Raw genomic sequence first — 17115 nt, forward strand, 5'->3', positions numbered from 1 at the left:
AACTTGATTTAGCTTATTCTAGCAATAATTTAACCTAGGGTTCATATGTGGAAAAATAACCATAGGTGAAATGTGTTTATTTTGATGTTTTATGGTAGAATATGAAGCTTGAAATTATGCTAAACAACTTTTGCTAAGTGATTTTAAGTGAAAACGAGTAAAACGACATAATCGGTAAAAATACCTAATGTTCATAAGTAAGTGTTAGAGTGGGAATTTGATGTTTCCATAAAAGGTAAAAACGTTTAGCATGTCATAAAACATAAGAATAAGGGATGAAGTTTAATTTCCGAGCATTGGGAGAAAAGTGTAAATATGCAAAAGTTTAAGGGCAAAAATGTAATTTTGTCAAAGCTCGAGTTAAGGACTGTTTTGATGAATGTGAATATTAAATAAGCTAAATTTTCTATTATAGATCAAGAAGAACAAAATTCGGAGTTAGACCGGGGAAAGAAAAAGGTTGAGGACTAAAGTGCTAGATTTGATCATATTTTATACCGAGGTAAGTTTACGGTAAATAAATGCAATATTTCAATAGTTATTATTAATGCTGCTATTTTCCAACAATTATGTATTTATTTAATGAAATTATTTAATGTTGACTTAAGTATGAGATGACAGAGAATCAGTGATAAAAGCCCAGTTGAAACATTAGGAGTGTATTGGATACAAATGTCATGACATTTGGGTAAAGAGATCCCATGTAAGACCATGTCTAGGAGATGGTATTGGAATCATTGAGATTATGAGAGGTCCCATGTAAGACCATGTCTGGGACATGGCGTTGGCACCGAGATGAGAGGTCCCATGTAAGACCATGTCTGGGACATGGTGTTGGCACCAAGATGAGAAGTCCCCCGTAAGACCATGTCTGGGACATGGCATGGGCACCTATATGAGAACTCTCATGTAAGACCATATCTGGGATATGACATTGGCAGTACAAGAAACATCTCATGTAAGACTATGTCTGGGACATAGCTTTGGCATGTTATATTCAGACAGGAGACCCGAGTATCCTTAGCATTCCAGGTGATTCAACGGGCTAATAAATAGACGATGTTACATGAAAGTTCAGGTAAAAGCCTAATAGACAAGTTCAGGTGAGTTAATAAGATAAAGAATATCTCAGTTATCAGTTGAGAAAAGAAATTTCAGCAACGAAGGAGTAAGTTAAGCAAGCAAGTAAGTAAACGAGTAAGAGAGTAAGTAAAGAAGAAAGTAAAGATCTTAATGCTTAATAAAAATTTATGAATTTAATTGTTTATGATAAATGTTGTTATTTATTTACTTGTAAACTTACTAAGCTTTATGCTTATTTCTTTTATTTCTTTTTCTTTCATATAGTATTATCAAGCATAGTCAGGATCTTGAAGACGTCGGAGAGCGTTCACACTATCAACCACCACAACTCGGTATTTTAAGACGATAAATGTTTTGAGCTATGGCATGTATAGGGACTTGATCATTTCGATTGTATATTCTTAAGATATGACCAAAAGATGATATGTAAATATTTAATGATGAATTGTTATTAAAATGGCTAAGTATGAAGGTGTTTGTTGTTATAAATGTCTAGGTGATAAATTATGCATAGAAATCATGAAAAAGTAAGAATTGATAGTGAATCTGTTTTGAGACAGCAGTAGTGACGTGATTTTGAAAAATCATCAAGGATAGTAGAAAATGACTTAGAGGTTGGATAAGATATATAATTAAATCTTATTGAGTCTATTTTCATAGAGAAATAATGGTGTAGGCAAAGAAATTATGTATTCTGAGATATTTTCATTTTAGTTAGACAAGGTCAAAGTGGTTTTCGGAATCCCCTTTTCTAACTTTGGAAAATCATTAAAAATTGTAAAAAAATATTTATGAGTTTTAATTTGTATTTATAGATTCCTTATTGAGTCTATTTTTTATAGAAACAAGTGAGAACACAATATGAAGTCTGTACAATGAGATAATTGAATTTTAGTGATGAGAGCTCAGGACAGTCTAAAATATTTATGGTAAGAATATATATGAGTCTAGTTTCATAGAAAATTTACGGATCTAAATTTCAAGTTTCATAGCTCGAGTTATAATTGATTTAGTGACTGCTGTGCAGGTGGACAACCTTATTATGAACAGTGAAATAACTTTTAAAAGTAAATTTTTATGCCCCGAACTTTTAAGTTAAGTCAAGTAACGCCTCACGCTCAACTCCGGTAACGGTCTCGGGTAAGAGGTGTTATAAATAAAGTAAGAATTATTAAGGAATTACAATTAGAATTTAATACATAAGACTTATAAAGTAAAAAAAAAACATATATAAGAATATATGTGTGTGTCGGTTAAAACTTTGTATTATTTATAATATTTTATAAAATTTAGTTAAATTAATGTTAAAATAATAAAATAAAAACTAAATAAAATTAAAAGAAACTAAAATATGATATAGTGGATTGAAAGAGAAACATTATTCTCCCTTCACCCAATCCATTTCGAAGCAAAAAGAAAATGGAGAAAGACGTATGGCATTAAAGGTTTCAAAAGTTTCAAGCTTTAATTGGTTAGTCAATTTAGTCCATTTCCTTGTAATTTTTATGTTTTCGGAACCCCAATAATATAATCTAGCTAACCCATATGGTAATTTTCGGTCTTGTTCAAGATTGAAGATGTTTTCATTGTTAAATAATTTAAGTTTGAGGTGTTATTTTGATAGATTTTAAGGTTAGAAGTTAAATGGGACTAATTTGTAAAGTCAATTGATGATTTTGTAAAACAATGACTAAATTGTGAAAAATTTGAAATTTTTGGTGTAATTAAGAAATATGAAGTCCTATAGGGACTCTAGAAAATTCGGCATAAAGTTTGGGGGGTTAATTGTGAAAGTTATTTTAGTCCCGGTTTCATTGACTAAATTGAATAATATGCAAAAGTCATAATTTAGCAATTGAATGCAAATTGGGCTATGTAGTGTTAATTTATTATATATTTTTAATCCGTAGCTAACGTTGACCAGGAATCCTCGAGAAAGAAAGGAAAAGACAAGGTCATCGATGAATAGCTCAAAGTTTATGGCTTATATTTCTATAATCTAAACTATTTCAATTGTTGCATTTGTACATTGTATTGCATGGAAAGTTATAAGGTAAGCTATAAAATTTGATTCGGTGAGATATATTTCGAGGTGGTTGAATTTGTTAATTGTGTTAAGGATTGTATTGAATAGATGCGAAAATATTGAATATTATTTAAAATGTGAAATTGATTTTGATATGGAAATGAAATATGTGGCTATGTATATGAATATATATGATTGAATCATTGGATTGATGAAATTGTGTTAAAGAATTGAGGAATTGGTTTATCATTGAATCGAGAAATATGTTACCCTATTAACTCTCCAGGCAGGGTCGAGTATAATTGACATGCCATAGGATAGGAATAGTTGAAGGTTTTACGACTACGTGTAGGGGAGTGCTGGGCACCCCATTTTTCGGTTATACCGACTAGTTCTTGGTGCATCTATTTGTAGGTTTCTCTGACCAGCATAGGGTACAATTCATTATTACAAATTTATCCATCAAGCACCGGGTGCCAATTTGGTGTGTTGGTTGATTCTATGTATTCATCCGAGTTCGAGTCGTGTTAATAGGGAAAGTAAATGGTGAAATCAAGACAAGGATTTTGAAATGGCAATGCTAATGAAATAACAAATGTTATTCAATGAAATTAAATGTGAAAATGGAATATGAAATAGTAGACTGAACTATGAATATTGATTGTATGTGTTCAATGAACACTTGAAATGAGAAATTGAGATGAAATGTGCCATTACATTGGTTGAATATACTAATGACTATGAAAGGTGATTGTTATGTTTTAATAATGGTAAATGAGCATATTGCTTATTATCTTTATTAAGTTTATGCATTATTATGACTTATATTATGTTTTAAATATTCAGATTATAGAAATACCACTGAGTTATACTCAGCATACAATTTTGGTTTTTCTCATACGCATGTTAGGTACTTATCGATTCGGTCGTCAACTTAGCATCCAGCGGCAACCCTGAACTCAAATGTTGGTGAATTGTTCATTTTGGTCTTTTCATGTACCTAGGATGTGTTATCTTCTTATGGTCATTTTAAGTTTTGTTGGCTCTGGAAGGTTATGTAAATATGTATAAATGTGATGGAAATGGCCATTTTGTTGATAGCTTAATGTTTGCTATAGTTATTTGCTTAATGTCTTCATGGATGAAGTGATATATGCTAAGCACTATGTTCGGTTGATGCTTGGACTTGGTTTGATTCATGATATGCGTAGATTATGTCTTAGTATGGGATTAGTAAAATTCATGTTTATACTTATGTTTTACTTAAAAGTTTTGGTAGCTTTTGTATCTAGGTTAATAAGCTAAAATGAAAATCAAGTGTGGAATGGCTATAAAGTTGAATGTGTTCATGATTGACTTGAAAATTTTAGTACCATTAAAGGTATATTGGCATGAATGAATGCGATCATTTGGCTAGTTTTGAATTGTTGATTGAGGTGCCAATTGTGGCATATTGGTTAGGCACTTAAGATGGTTGTTTAAAATGATGATTTTGTTTTGAATTAAATGCTTTTGAATAGGTTAAAAATGGCTTAAAGGATATCTTGTGGCAGAAGTGTTTCATGGGTAAATTGATTGTTTTGAAAGGCAATTCTAGGTACACACAGCTTGAGACACAGCTTGGCACACGGTCGTGTGTGATACACGCGCTCGTGGCACAACCATGTGGTCTATAAAATTTTAAGTGATTTTGGTGTGCACGGGCACAGGGAGTTACACAAGTTGCTAGCACGACCATGTGACCTATCCACACGGCCATGTGACCCGCTCACATGACTATGTGGTCTATCTCACACGGGCACAACTCTTGTACATGGTTTAGCGACACGGCCATGTGGTTCTTCACACACAGGCCGAGTTATGCACATGGCCAAGGGACATGGTCGTATATCCCCTGTATGCAGATTTTTCGTTGTTTTTTTATTCGATTTAATCCTTGTTTAATACCAAATTATTTTTAGGCTTTCGTATACTCAATTTCTACTTGAAATAGATTGATTAATATATAATTATACACGTTTGTGTGTGGTTATTTATTATTTATTTGAGAATTATATGGATAAATTGTATGTAAATTGTTTGGTATTTGTTGGAGCATCTTATTACTTGGGTCCGGCAACCAGACCGTGTAATGGATGTTACATATCTATACAAAGTTGTGTGATCTTTCAAATCAAACATTTGCATTGGGAGAGGAATACTCTAATACTAATTCGGTTAGAAATGTTCTAAGATCTCTACCTGAAAGGTTCTCAATAAAGGTTATTGCTATTGAAAAGGCTAAGGATCTAGATAGGTTAGCCTTTGATGAACTAATTAGTTCATTACAGACTTTTGAAATAAATCTTATGTTGGAAAAAATCCATTTTGAAAATAATTTTCTTGCATAGCGGAAAATTAAAAATTTGAAAATCGAGCTGATTTGTGATATTTATCGCAATACACCCTTTATTGAAATCACACATGTTTTCGACTAGATGGATCCTTATCGTTCCCGTCTTTCAACCAAATGACATTCTTCACTATTCTCATACCATAAACTGCTTCGAGTGTGGGCTCGAATGAATTCGAATCAAAGAAAAAACCAAAAGTATTTTCTTTACTTTCAGTGGTAAAGCAAAATTCTCTCTTTAATAGAAATCTATAGAATTCTTATTTAGACAAATAGAATTTGTAGTTAGAAAATAATTCTCACTATTTTTGAGTAGAATATTAATATCTCAAAGTTATATATTTAGCCCTACCAGTGTCTTCTATTTAGAGGGAAAAAAAGTAAAAACCCTTTGTTGAATTAGTAGAAGTCTATTTCAATAGAAAAATTAAATCCTAGTCTAACTAGGATTGGAGGCGACAACCCTAGTTAAATATACTAGGGTTTGTCCGTCCCTAGCATTAACAAGAGGGCCATTTGGGCATCTCCTGAATCAGGTTCAATTATAAGTACTTCTTGAAATTTTAACCTAGTACTTTATAATTCAATCCAACCTAATACTTGTTTTTCTATTTCCTAAAATAAAAATCCTAAATTAATTTAAATAAATTAATTAATTCCCAATTAAATAATTTTCTCATCCCAATTCTAATTTCGTTAAAATCATGACGACTTTACCGTAAAAGAAACTATGATAAAATATATTTAATCTTTCTACATTCAACAGATTCACTATGACCAATTAATTTATTTCCATTTTCGAACTTCAATTAATTAATTAATAATTCAAAAAATAAAAAATTAATTTATAGGTCATTTACATTAAGAGAAATCCGCATTCATTTCTAAATGTTTCTCATTTCTCTTACTTTACCATTTTTATCCATTTTTGTTCATTTGATTCAACATACAATTCATTTCTAGTTTCAACAAGCTAGTGAAGGGATAGATTGGACATATTCAATTAGGGCTCAAATGATTTATAATTAAGTTCTAGCTTTTCGCCTATTAATTAAACTCATTTAGTCGCGAAGTTATTTCACTACAGTATCATGGCTAAGCTCTCCCTAATCACATACCATTACGAAAACAACTAGATCAGTGTTCGTCCAATGACCTTGTCATAAGTGTGTTACCCTCATAGGATATCCTTAATCTCTTTGGGATAAATTTTTTCTCCCAATATAATCATATTTTATCTTATGGTAATCATTACATCTTCCTTCATGAAAAGTCAATTGCTATCAAATAGTAATCAAGTAATTCATCACAAAGATGAATGACCCATGACCATGTTTACTTTTCATCTATCATGTAATGCCAATGAGAGGATATCATTTACCCATATCTCAGGCTATGACTTCCACTATTTTGAATGACATTACATACTACAAAAGTCGCATACTCGACACACCAGATTTCGGTTCCTTATCTATTTGAACTTAGGCTTTTATCTACATCAAAGCATGCGAGTCACATAAACATAGTTCTTCATCCACTCAGGATCAAGGTATGACCCAATATGAATGTCACAAGTGAATAAATCCATAAATGGATTTAGGATTTTTTTTCTTCTTGGGTCTAGTTCGATATACAATCAATCACATCTATGTCTCTAGCTTTTGGAAGTCATCCGTTCTGATGCCCAAGACAAGGCATCTCCCTAATTGGAATTAATAGATGACATATTATTCTTTCAATTGTTTTGCTCATTTTTTATTAAATTAAGAACATATTTCGGTTTGTTTACTAATAAAAGTTGTCTTTCTGTATTACGATTCAACCACGTAATACTGCTTAGTATTAGTTAAACATTAGACAACTAGTGAGCTAATATTTGCTTCTATTTTCCTTTACATGCAGAAACTGTGTGAGGAAAATGTACAAAGGGTACTAATGTAATTCATGAATAATTTTATTAACCAATCTATTTGAAAAATTACAAGTGTACATAGATGAAAATACTACACTTAGGGCGCCAAATCCAATATCTAAATGATGCAAAATGAGGCAGGAGTAAAGGAGACAAAGTATAGCCTTTAAAGCCACTAAGGCAGTACCCACTTCCTCAAATGTAACTATTAAAGATCTTCAAGAACAGATTGCCTTGTTAACACAAAACTTCAATAAGGCCTTCAAGAAATAAGCAAAAAGGTTCAAAAAGTATGAAGCTAGTTCAAATGCACCAAAAAACAACTTAAAGGGAATTGTCATCAAGGAAAAGCTATAAAAAGACAAAAAGAAAGGAGTACAATGTTATGACTGTTAAAGGTATGGACACATTCAATCTAAGTGTGCTAACACCTTGAAGAAAAAGTCACTATGTCTTACTTGGAGTGATGAAGACTCGTCTAATGGGTATGATTCAAAAGAGGATCATTAAAATTTTATTGCCTTCACTATCAATGTAAATGATGATTCTAAAGATGATCTTGATACTGGAGTGATGAGAATTTTCTAAAATATTACAAAGACAGGTTGGGAAAATGGAGCATGGTGTGTGAAGTCAACAATCAATTGTCCCAAGAGATCAAACTATTGAAATATGAGAAGGTCATACTAGTCAAGTAGGCAGCAGTTGAAGAATCTCTTCTTGTAGAAGAACTCAAAAACTCTGTGAAGGTTAAGAAGGAACTGGCTAAGGCTAAATGGATGCTTGAAAAGTTGACAATTAGCAATAGTAAGCTCAATGAGATGTTAGCAGTTGGTAAAGGAGATAAGGTAGAGGGGTTTGGTTACATTCATTTTGATGGATTACATAGGCTGGTTAGATATGAGACAGTTTGAGGCATTCCTAAACTTACAGGGACCACCCCTAAAGTTTGAAATAGTTGTGTAAAAGTTAAACAACACCGTGAAAGCACTAGAAGTTAACTCACATACAGACCAAAGCTTCTCTTGAGCTCTTGCATATTGACCTATTTGGTCTTGTTCAAGAAGAAAGCCTTGGAGGAAAAATATATGCCCATGCATGTGTTGATGAGTGCTCCAAGTTTACATGGGTAAGGTTTCTTAGAGAAAACTTAGATGCATTTGATGAATTTAAATCATTGTATAGGGGACTTATGAACGAACAAGGAAAATGCATTGGACTAATAAGGAGGATACGCAGTGGTCATAGGTGTGAATTTGAGAATGAAGAAATTAAGAAATTCTATGATGAGGAAGGGACAAAAGACGAGTTCTCAACTCCCAAAACTCCTCAACATAATGGAGTAGTGGAACAGAAGAACAAAATTGTTAAAAAATGGAAAAAGTTATGCTAAACAACAAAAACATCTCGCATCAATTTTGGGTTAAGTATATTAACACAACTATGTATGTAATCAACAAAGTCATGATTAGACCTAAGGCTTAAAGCAAATCTATATGAATTTTGGAAAGGAAAGAAACCTACAGTGAAACAATTCCTTGTCTTTGGAAGCAAATGTTACATCTTGAGATATGGGAAATACCAAGATAAGTTTGACTAAATCTAATGAATCCATCTTTATTGGGTATGTTGTGAAACGAAGAGCCTATAAGGTATTCAAAAAATGAAAAAAGAAAGTCATGGAGACAAAATATGGTGGTAGATAATGCTGGAGTTCATGAAATCCATGGTGATGATAATGAAGACACAACTTCTAATCCAGTGTCTGAGGCTATGCCCACTCCCTTTGGCATTATCAAGTTTGAAGAAGAAGAAGAAGAAGAAGAAGAAGAAGAAGAAGAAGAAAAAGAAGAAGAAGAAGAAGAAGGTAGAAAACTAGGAAAATAGAGTTAGTGGTGAAACTAGGGAGTAGTCAAATGCTGGTGAACCACTTCAACCTAAGCAAGGGTAAAAAAGAACTATTCAACAGTTGATATGATTGGCAGTATACATGATGGGATTAAAACAAGAGGTAGACCAAGGCAAAACTATTGAGATATGGTTTGTTTGATATGTTACATATTCCAAATAGAACCAAAATAAGTTGAAGAAGCCTTACAAGATGCTGAATGGATACAAGCTATGCAAGAAGAGCTGCAACAAATTGAGAGAAATGATGTGTGGGAATTGGTTCTTAAAACATCTAGTTTCAATGTGATTGGCAACAAGTGGATTTTTAAAAACAAGATAGATGAACAAGGAAATATTACAAGAAATAAAGCCAAGCTGGTCGCTCAAAGTTAAACTTAAGTAAAAGGGAATGACTTTGAAGAAACCTTTGCCCCAATAGCTAGATTAGAGGTCATTCGTATATTACTTCCAATTGTTGCACATCTTAATATCAAGTTGTTCAAGGTGGATGTTAAGAGTTCCTTCTTAAATGGTTTCTTGAAGGAAGAGGTGTGTGTAGCCCAACCTAAAGGATTTGAGGATCCGACACATCTTGGACATGTCTACAAATTGAAGAAAGCACTTTATGGTTTAAAATAGGCCCCTCGAGCAAGGTATGGAAGGTTATCACAATATTTAATTGGGTAGGGGCTTGAGTGAGATTCAGTTGACAATACCTTGTTAATAAGAAGACAAAGAGGGACAACTATTATAGCACATATATATGTGGATGACATAATCATTGATGCTACCACCATTTTAACTAAATACTCATTTGTGAAAATGAAAATGAGTATGGTCACTACACCAAAACAGGCTTTTAGCAGCGTTTTTTTAGGCCTTTATTGCCGCTATTGTCAACGCCGCAAACATTTGCGGTGCTTTTAGAAATAAACGCCGTTAAAAGTCATGACCTTTAGCGGCGCGTCTACCACAAACGCCGCTAAAGATCATGACCTTTAGCGGCGCTTCTACCACAAACGCCGCTAAAGATCTTAACCTTTAGCGGCGCTTATACCACAAACGCCACTATAAATATGACTTTTAGCGACACTTTTTGACAAACGCCGCTAAAAACATGACTTTTAAAAAAATATTTTAATTAAATAATATTTATTTCTATGATAAATATTATATTATGTTTTTTTTAAATTTAAATTTTAAACTACATACTTTTAAGGATAAAAAATATTAATTAAATTAATATTTCTATTAAAATATTAACTTTAAAGCTAAATATAAAAATTAATGAATTTAAATTTAGAATTAAAATATTATGTTTAAATAAATGAGCACCTAAAATTCCAATAAATCCTAACTAATAATAAATTCACATATCTACCATAGTTTTTTTTAAATTCACATCAATATTATAAAATTAAAGAAACCAGATTATAATAAAATCAAATTATACTAAAACCATAATTAGACTGTAATAAAAATCAATCTTTCTTGCCTGAAATGATGAAAATATCCAAAGTCAAACACATTTCTATCCAGTAGGAAATGAGAAAAGTAACTAATTAGAAGGATAATTCAAACAAATCCTAAATCCAAAGATTCAAATATTCAAAGTTAACATTGCAAACAGGTGCACCATTGTAAGAGGATCATCCAAATCTCTAAGTGCATCAATAAATGTTGGATACATAAAATACCAAACACATTTAGATGCCTGCATCAAGAAGAATGCGTCCTATAATCAACATTGTGATATTCACCGCACCTACATTGATAGCTCCTCCTAGGAAGAAGCTGACTGCACCAACAAGGATGCAGGCTCGACGCCCTTTGTTTCTAATAACATAGGAGGCTCCAAATGTAGAAACAAGGCCTGCGAAGTAGAGCGAAGACGTAAAAAGTGTGAGGAGCTGGTTGTCATATTTGCATTAGTCAGTTTCATGAAGATGTGCTTGTTTCCTTCTATATATCTTTGGGAAGAATTCCTTCAAGAAATCATGCATGGAAGTCACTCCACCTGCAATCAATATTAAAAGATAAACAGTGTCATCATCTTGAAATAAGCATCTTATTGAGCTCTTTTGAATCAAATAACATAAATCTTCTAACAAACATAAACAAATACATAATCTATAATGCAAGTAGCTTAGGAATCATTGATAATCCCCAAATACCAAATATATAATATATGAAGATTATATTTTGATGATTAAAGAAATTGTCTAGAGAGGGTTCTTCTCAAGACATCGTTTTGATTGAAAAGCAAATCAGTAAATCTGGAAGATAGGATACAAATCTAAAAACATTTTAGCAATTGCTAATACTTAATATAAATGAATAGAATTCATAAACAGGCTGAAGAAAAAAACCAATGAAAAAAAGAAAAACAAAAGTGAATCATAGAAAAGAAATCTGACCAAAAACACCAAGATCATATCCAAAAAGAGATCCCCCTATAGCAGCAACAAGGCAAGCAAATATAAAATAATTGGTAATCTTAAGCGACATTTAAAAGGATTAATGTACACTTAACAAGCAAAGTTCCTAAAATAGAATTTACAAATTGACTTGAAATGGTGGTAACCAAGAACAAACAATGAAACAAAACCAGTAAATATGTGACCTTCTCGATTATGGCTAGGCCATAAAAATAATTATAATAAAAGAAACAGGTGTTACGTGTAAAATGGATCAAAATTTTTAAAAGTACATGGACTTATCTTATATTTTAACCCCAATATATATTTTGGTGGGGGGTTGAATCTTATAAAAAGACCAGGAAAATTACATATAATATCTGCTTACTTTTCACAAGAAAAAAAATTTAAGTGCCTCAATAAGGTATGTTTGAGGGGAAAATTTATAAACAAAAAAACAAGAAACTTGAACACAATGAGTACCTGAAGCACTTCAACAGAATATCTCTGTGCAGCTGCATTTTGTTTGGCAAATCTACAAGCATCTTCAGTTTCCTTTTGATCTTGCTCAAATCGCATTAAGATCTATGAAATATTTAACAAACATCATTATCATAAAGACATACATATCAATAGAAGAAAATAATCTTCAAACTGCTAAGAAAACTTGCAACTTCCAGTTCATGATTCATGAAAACTAGAAACATGGGTTTTTTAGCAAGTTCTGGTAATGCATATTGACATTAAATTTCATGAAGAAGCCTAAGGTGCCAGGTAAAAGCAAGCAAAATGATTTGCATGATAGGAATTACATAGTTTTATAATTGTCTTTAAAAGCAAGTCAGCAATTAACTGTAAATTTTGGCAACTTGAATAACATATTCCAGTTTACCCTAGCACATAATTGGCGTCGATTGTCTTGCTAAACCATCTCCATCAATGCTGTCTCCAGTTCATCAAATCTAATACAAGTGAGGAATTCAATGTCACATTTGTCAAGGGTTATTTCAGCTGAAGAAAAACAATTCTAAAATAAATAACAGATAAGTTCCTCCTTAAAATGCAAAGATTAAATAGTCACTTATATCCAATTTATAAAACATTATGACATAGCAGAGGTAAAAAGCAACCTATAACCAAGAAAATAAATTACATTTCCTCTACGGTCTCTAGAGAATTGACAATCGAAGAACCAAAAGTGATAGACATAATATAAATTATTAACCTGAGAACAGCTGATCTTTTCTCTTTTGTACCATGATTTTAAAAATATTAGAATAATAACGATGGTGATTTTTATTTTCTTTAATGTTTTTTTACATTCAAAATTATATTTATTTGATTAAAATAGTACAAATTAAAACTCAAAAAAAATATTAACATATAAAATAAAAAAAAGTTTAAAAGATGAATAATGTAGACAAACCTAACAATTTTATATAGAGATAATTAATTCCTATTAATATATATAAATGCATATAAAGAAATAAATCAACTTTATGATTTTCCAACCAAATTCCTTATTTTCAAACCAAACTAAGAAAATCATAAATGGGCATACACGTTAAACATTTCCTCTTCTTCCATTGTTTTATTTTTTTATCACCTAGAGTCGGTTAAGGACAATAACCCAGATATGGAAAATAAAAATTAAGGACACAAGTCTAGTTTAAAGCTTACGGTTAATGGCCAACCCTTCAACGGAGAGCTACCAACTCCAAGGGTCAGAAGAAAAGTAAGCATGGAAGTATAAGAATATATACAAGAATACCTCGATTTAATAAACTATAGAACCAAAGGATATTATATATGGTGCCTTCATTTTAAAACAGAAATGAACCACACAAAATAGAAGCAGCAACTTCATGTAGTATTTTTTTAGAGTAGCTAGATTTAGCAAACGACAGTGCCAAACTAGAGAATCACCCAATTATCTTAAGTTACAGTGCACTAAGTATATTTTACAGTAGCCCACAAGCAAACACCTAATGTACTAGCTTTCCTTTTGAAACATTTGGGATCATATTGGCCAAATTTAGAAGCATGTGAGTTGAATAAGGTAGGAAAGATAAGATGGACTGTGATGAAACCAAATACAAAACTTTTTGTAGAGGCTGAATGGAAATGACATAATGTTATAGTAAATCAATAAATCCATGACAAGATAATTAGAAGTTAGGTTATGGAAATGAAACTCATTAGTATGTAGCAAGGTGAATGGTGCAAGGTGAATATAAAACCAGTAGTTACAAAGGGTACCTGTATTTCCTATTCCAGGTTTTGACTGCATGATTCCCTGTCCATAAATTGAGGATGGATCCACGTGCATGGCTCTCTGTGGACCACCCAAATTCACGTCACCTTTAATGTCTTGCAAGGATATATATATATTAGTTCAAGAAACAGAAAGAGATTGATTGCAAAATGTTGCAGCAAATACAGAAAGAACTTTTTCCAACTAGCAAAAAAGTTAGTAGAATCAATGCCTGAATTTGTTGCAATGCTGCATTTACACTTCCTTGATTTCCTTGAACCAACTGACTGCATAAAAAATGATGATTGTATGTATGTGCCTAACATGAATATGACATATAGTGAATGAAAATTTATGTATGTGCCTAACAACTTGAGCAACAGTCATAGTTCCATCAACTACAATCAATCCATGACTAATATCTTGAGCAAAAATCACAGGAATCGAAGACACAAGTAAGAACCAACCGAAGCACAGTTCCATTCTGTAAATCGATTGTAAGGGCCTCACTCACTTCCACCGTACTGTATTAACTATTATGTTAACTAAGAATTAACGATAGAAGATAGTATCAAAAACTGAACATCTATGGTGGAATTCTGTATGAAATGATTGAAATCAAAAGTATATTTTAAACAACAAAAAAGGCGAAAACTTTCCAGTTTCAGACAGCAAGTTGTCCTAAACCACACAGTTTATCACCTGTCTTTCCAGGTTATTAATAACTTGTAAGAAATCATTCTTTAATACCTTGGTTAGGTGTTCGTTCTATCTATTTGACTACAAATTCCCACTTAGAGAATTTATATTTCCAATATCAATTTCAACAATCTTTAATCCTTGCAAAGGTAATGAGGTGAATAATACTTACATATACATATATCAGGTCTCAATGTATCATGCCTTAACACATAATCAAACATATATGCCTGAAGAATGGAATAAGAAATAAAAGAAGTAGTAGATCCAGAAAAGCAATCTAAGTTTCAAATTTAAACCCAGAAAAGAACCCCAAAAGAAAAGAACCCCAATTAGAAATAAAAACCTAGAAAAGAAGCTAACTAACCTCTAAAAGAAAAGAAGCTAGAAAACATCCATTGGGAAAAAGCAAAGAAAATGCAGTGAAGTTATCTTTGGAAACAAACAGACCGACCAACAGTATAGAACAAGCTATAGTCTTGGTTTAGCCAAAATAGAAACCTCAGATCTGTTTAGGCTTAGGCTGGTGGTGTTGTTTCTTTTGTTCTGAAAGATAAGATAAACATGGTTGGTGGAATGGGTGGGGACTCGTATTTTTCGGTTAGCCATTGGAGAGCAGAAGAAGAAGGGGAAGTAGAGAAAACGATGAAGAAGGAGTTCAAAACATCATCGTCTGGTAGCGAGATGGAAAGCTGGGTTCCTTTGATAGGGTCAAGTGAAGAGGAAAGAGAGAAAGGGAGAGGGGAAAGGGTAATAGGAGAAAGGACTTGGTGAATGGAAAGGGAACGGGTATCAAAAGAAAGTTCAAAACATTGTCGGCCAAGGGAAGATTAAGAATTTCACGGGGGAAATTTTTGGGAAAATGGTGCGATTTCTCATAAAATGATTTTTACAACGTTTTTATAAAAACGCCGCTATTGCTTACTTTTTACGGCGTTAATTATAAAAACGTCACAAAAAATTATTTTATTTTGAACAAAACGACGTTGTTTTGCTCTACTAAAAATATTTTATTTTGCTAACTAAAATATAGCTATTTTGCTAGATGTTCAATGTGGAATGATTTTAGTTTTTGTATTTTATTTTTATTTGTTATAAATTGATCCTATCCAAAATAGATACTTACCTATCCATATCAATCTGTTACATGAATTTATTTATTTATCAATTTTTTTAAATCTAATATTTAAATATATCAAATGGTTTAAACCATTTAATCTAAGTTTTGATTAAATATTTTTAAATATAAAAACATTAATTAATTGTATAAAATTTCATCATTTAACAAATCTAAAGTAAACCTTAAATCCTAAACCATTTAATATATATAAAATTGATCTATTATCTCCTAAATAAGTTAAACTATAATCATAATTTTAATATATTAAAATTAATATTATCTTTTTTACAATTCTATAAAAAATTATTTAATATATAAATTAAAAAACATCGATTAATCTAAACCCTAAACCCTTAACCCCTGTCTTTTAAGCCCTAAATCATAAAACATAGACCCTAAAACCCATAACCCCTCTTTTACAATTATATAAGAACTTAATTAATATATAAATTAAAAAAATACTAATTAATCTAAACATTAAACCTTAACCCAGCCTCGAATCTCTAAACCCTAAATCACTAACTCTTAACCTCTAAGCTCTAACCGCTAACCCTTAACCCCTAACCCCTAACTATTAACCCTTAAACCTTATTTAATATATAAATTAAAAAACACTAATTAATCTAAACCCTAAACCCTAACTCGAATCACTACCCCTAACCCCTAAACATTATTTAATATAAATTAAAGCACACTAATTAATCTAAACCTTAAATCCTAACCTAACACCGAATTGATAAACCTTAAATCCCTAACTCTTAATCTCTAACCCTAACCCCTAAATCACAACCCTTAAACCAGAACCCTTAATCCATAATCCCTAATTCCATAATCTATAAACCTTAAAATTGTAACTCCTAAATCGGCCTTAAATCCTAAATTAACCATATACCCTAAACCATATATATTAAACCCTAAACTATAATGATAATTAATTAAATATTTTAAAATTAATACTATCGTATCTTTTACAATTATATATGAAATTATTTAATATATAAATTAAAAATCAATCAGTCATGTACCCAAAAAATTTTAAAATTATTTTAAATAATAATATTTTAATTTTTCCATTTTTAACAAATATTTTTCTATGTTTTTTATTTCAATTTATTTATACGTGTCATTATTTCAAATTTATCTATTTTTAACAAATATTCAATTAAAAATAAATTTAATTGTAATTAATATAAAGAAACAAATTAAATAGTAATTAGACAGATAAAATGTTTTTGCGGCGCTTTTTCAAAAACGCCGCTAAAGCCCTGAGCATTAGCGGCGCTTTTCCAAAAACGCCGCTAAAGCCCAGAGCATTAGTGGCG

General features: G+C 31.5%; 1 protein-coding gene across 15 annotated transcripts; it reads right to left on the bottom strand.

Moving 5' to 3' along the window:
* Window positions 1-10767: 10767 nt before the first annotated feature.
* On the bottom strand, window positions 10768-15550 carry LOC107922387 (transcriptional corepressor LEUNIG_HOMOLOG). Of its 15 annotated transcripts, none has more exons than XR_005909458.1 (5): window positions 15041-15550; window positions 13980-14055; window positions 12613-12682; window positions 12204-12305; window positions 10768-11320 (listed from the first exon to the last, which is right to left on the bottom strand). XR_005909458.1 is itself a non-coding variant. In XM_041087299.1 (5 exons), exons 1-4 carry the CDS (start codon window positions 15280-15282, stop codon window positions 12289-12291), a joined length of 291 nt encoding a protein of 96 aa, XP_040943233.1. In that variant the 5' UTR covers window positions 15283-15531; the 3' UTR covers window positions 10768-11320; window positions 12204-12288. The 15 variants fall into 15 exon arrangements, 1 of the variants encoding a protein (XP_040943233.1); XR_005909456.1 differs by having other exon boundaries at window positions 13980-14081; XR_005909457.1 differs by having other exon boundaries at window positions 12574-12682; window positions 15041-15526.
* Window positions 15551-17115: the final 1565 nt, after the last annotated feature.

Source organism: Gossypium hirsutum, chromosome D01 (genome assembly GCF_007990345.1).
Source record: "Gossypium hirsutum isolate 1008001.06 chromosome D01, Gossypium_hirsutum_v2.1, whole genome shotgun sequence".
NCBI classification, from domain to species: domain Eukaryota; kingdom Viridiplantae; phylum Streptophyta; class Magnoliopsida; order Malvales; family Malvaceae; genus Gossypium; species Gossypium hirsutum.

Coding starts and splice junctions, on each gene's coding strand:
- LOC107922387 (XM_041087299.1), bottom strand. CDS start 15,282: ATGGCTAACCGAAAAATACGAGTCCCCACCCATTCCACCAACCATGTT. Junction 14,262..15,174: donor TAAGCCTAAACAGATCTGAG/GTTTCTATTTTG, acceptor TTTTTTATGCAG/TCAGTTGGTTCAAGGAAATC. Junction 14,091..14,206: donor CAGCATTGCAACAAATTCAG/GCATTGATTCTA, acceptor TATCCTTGCAAG/ACATTAAAGGTGACGTGAAT.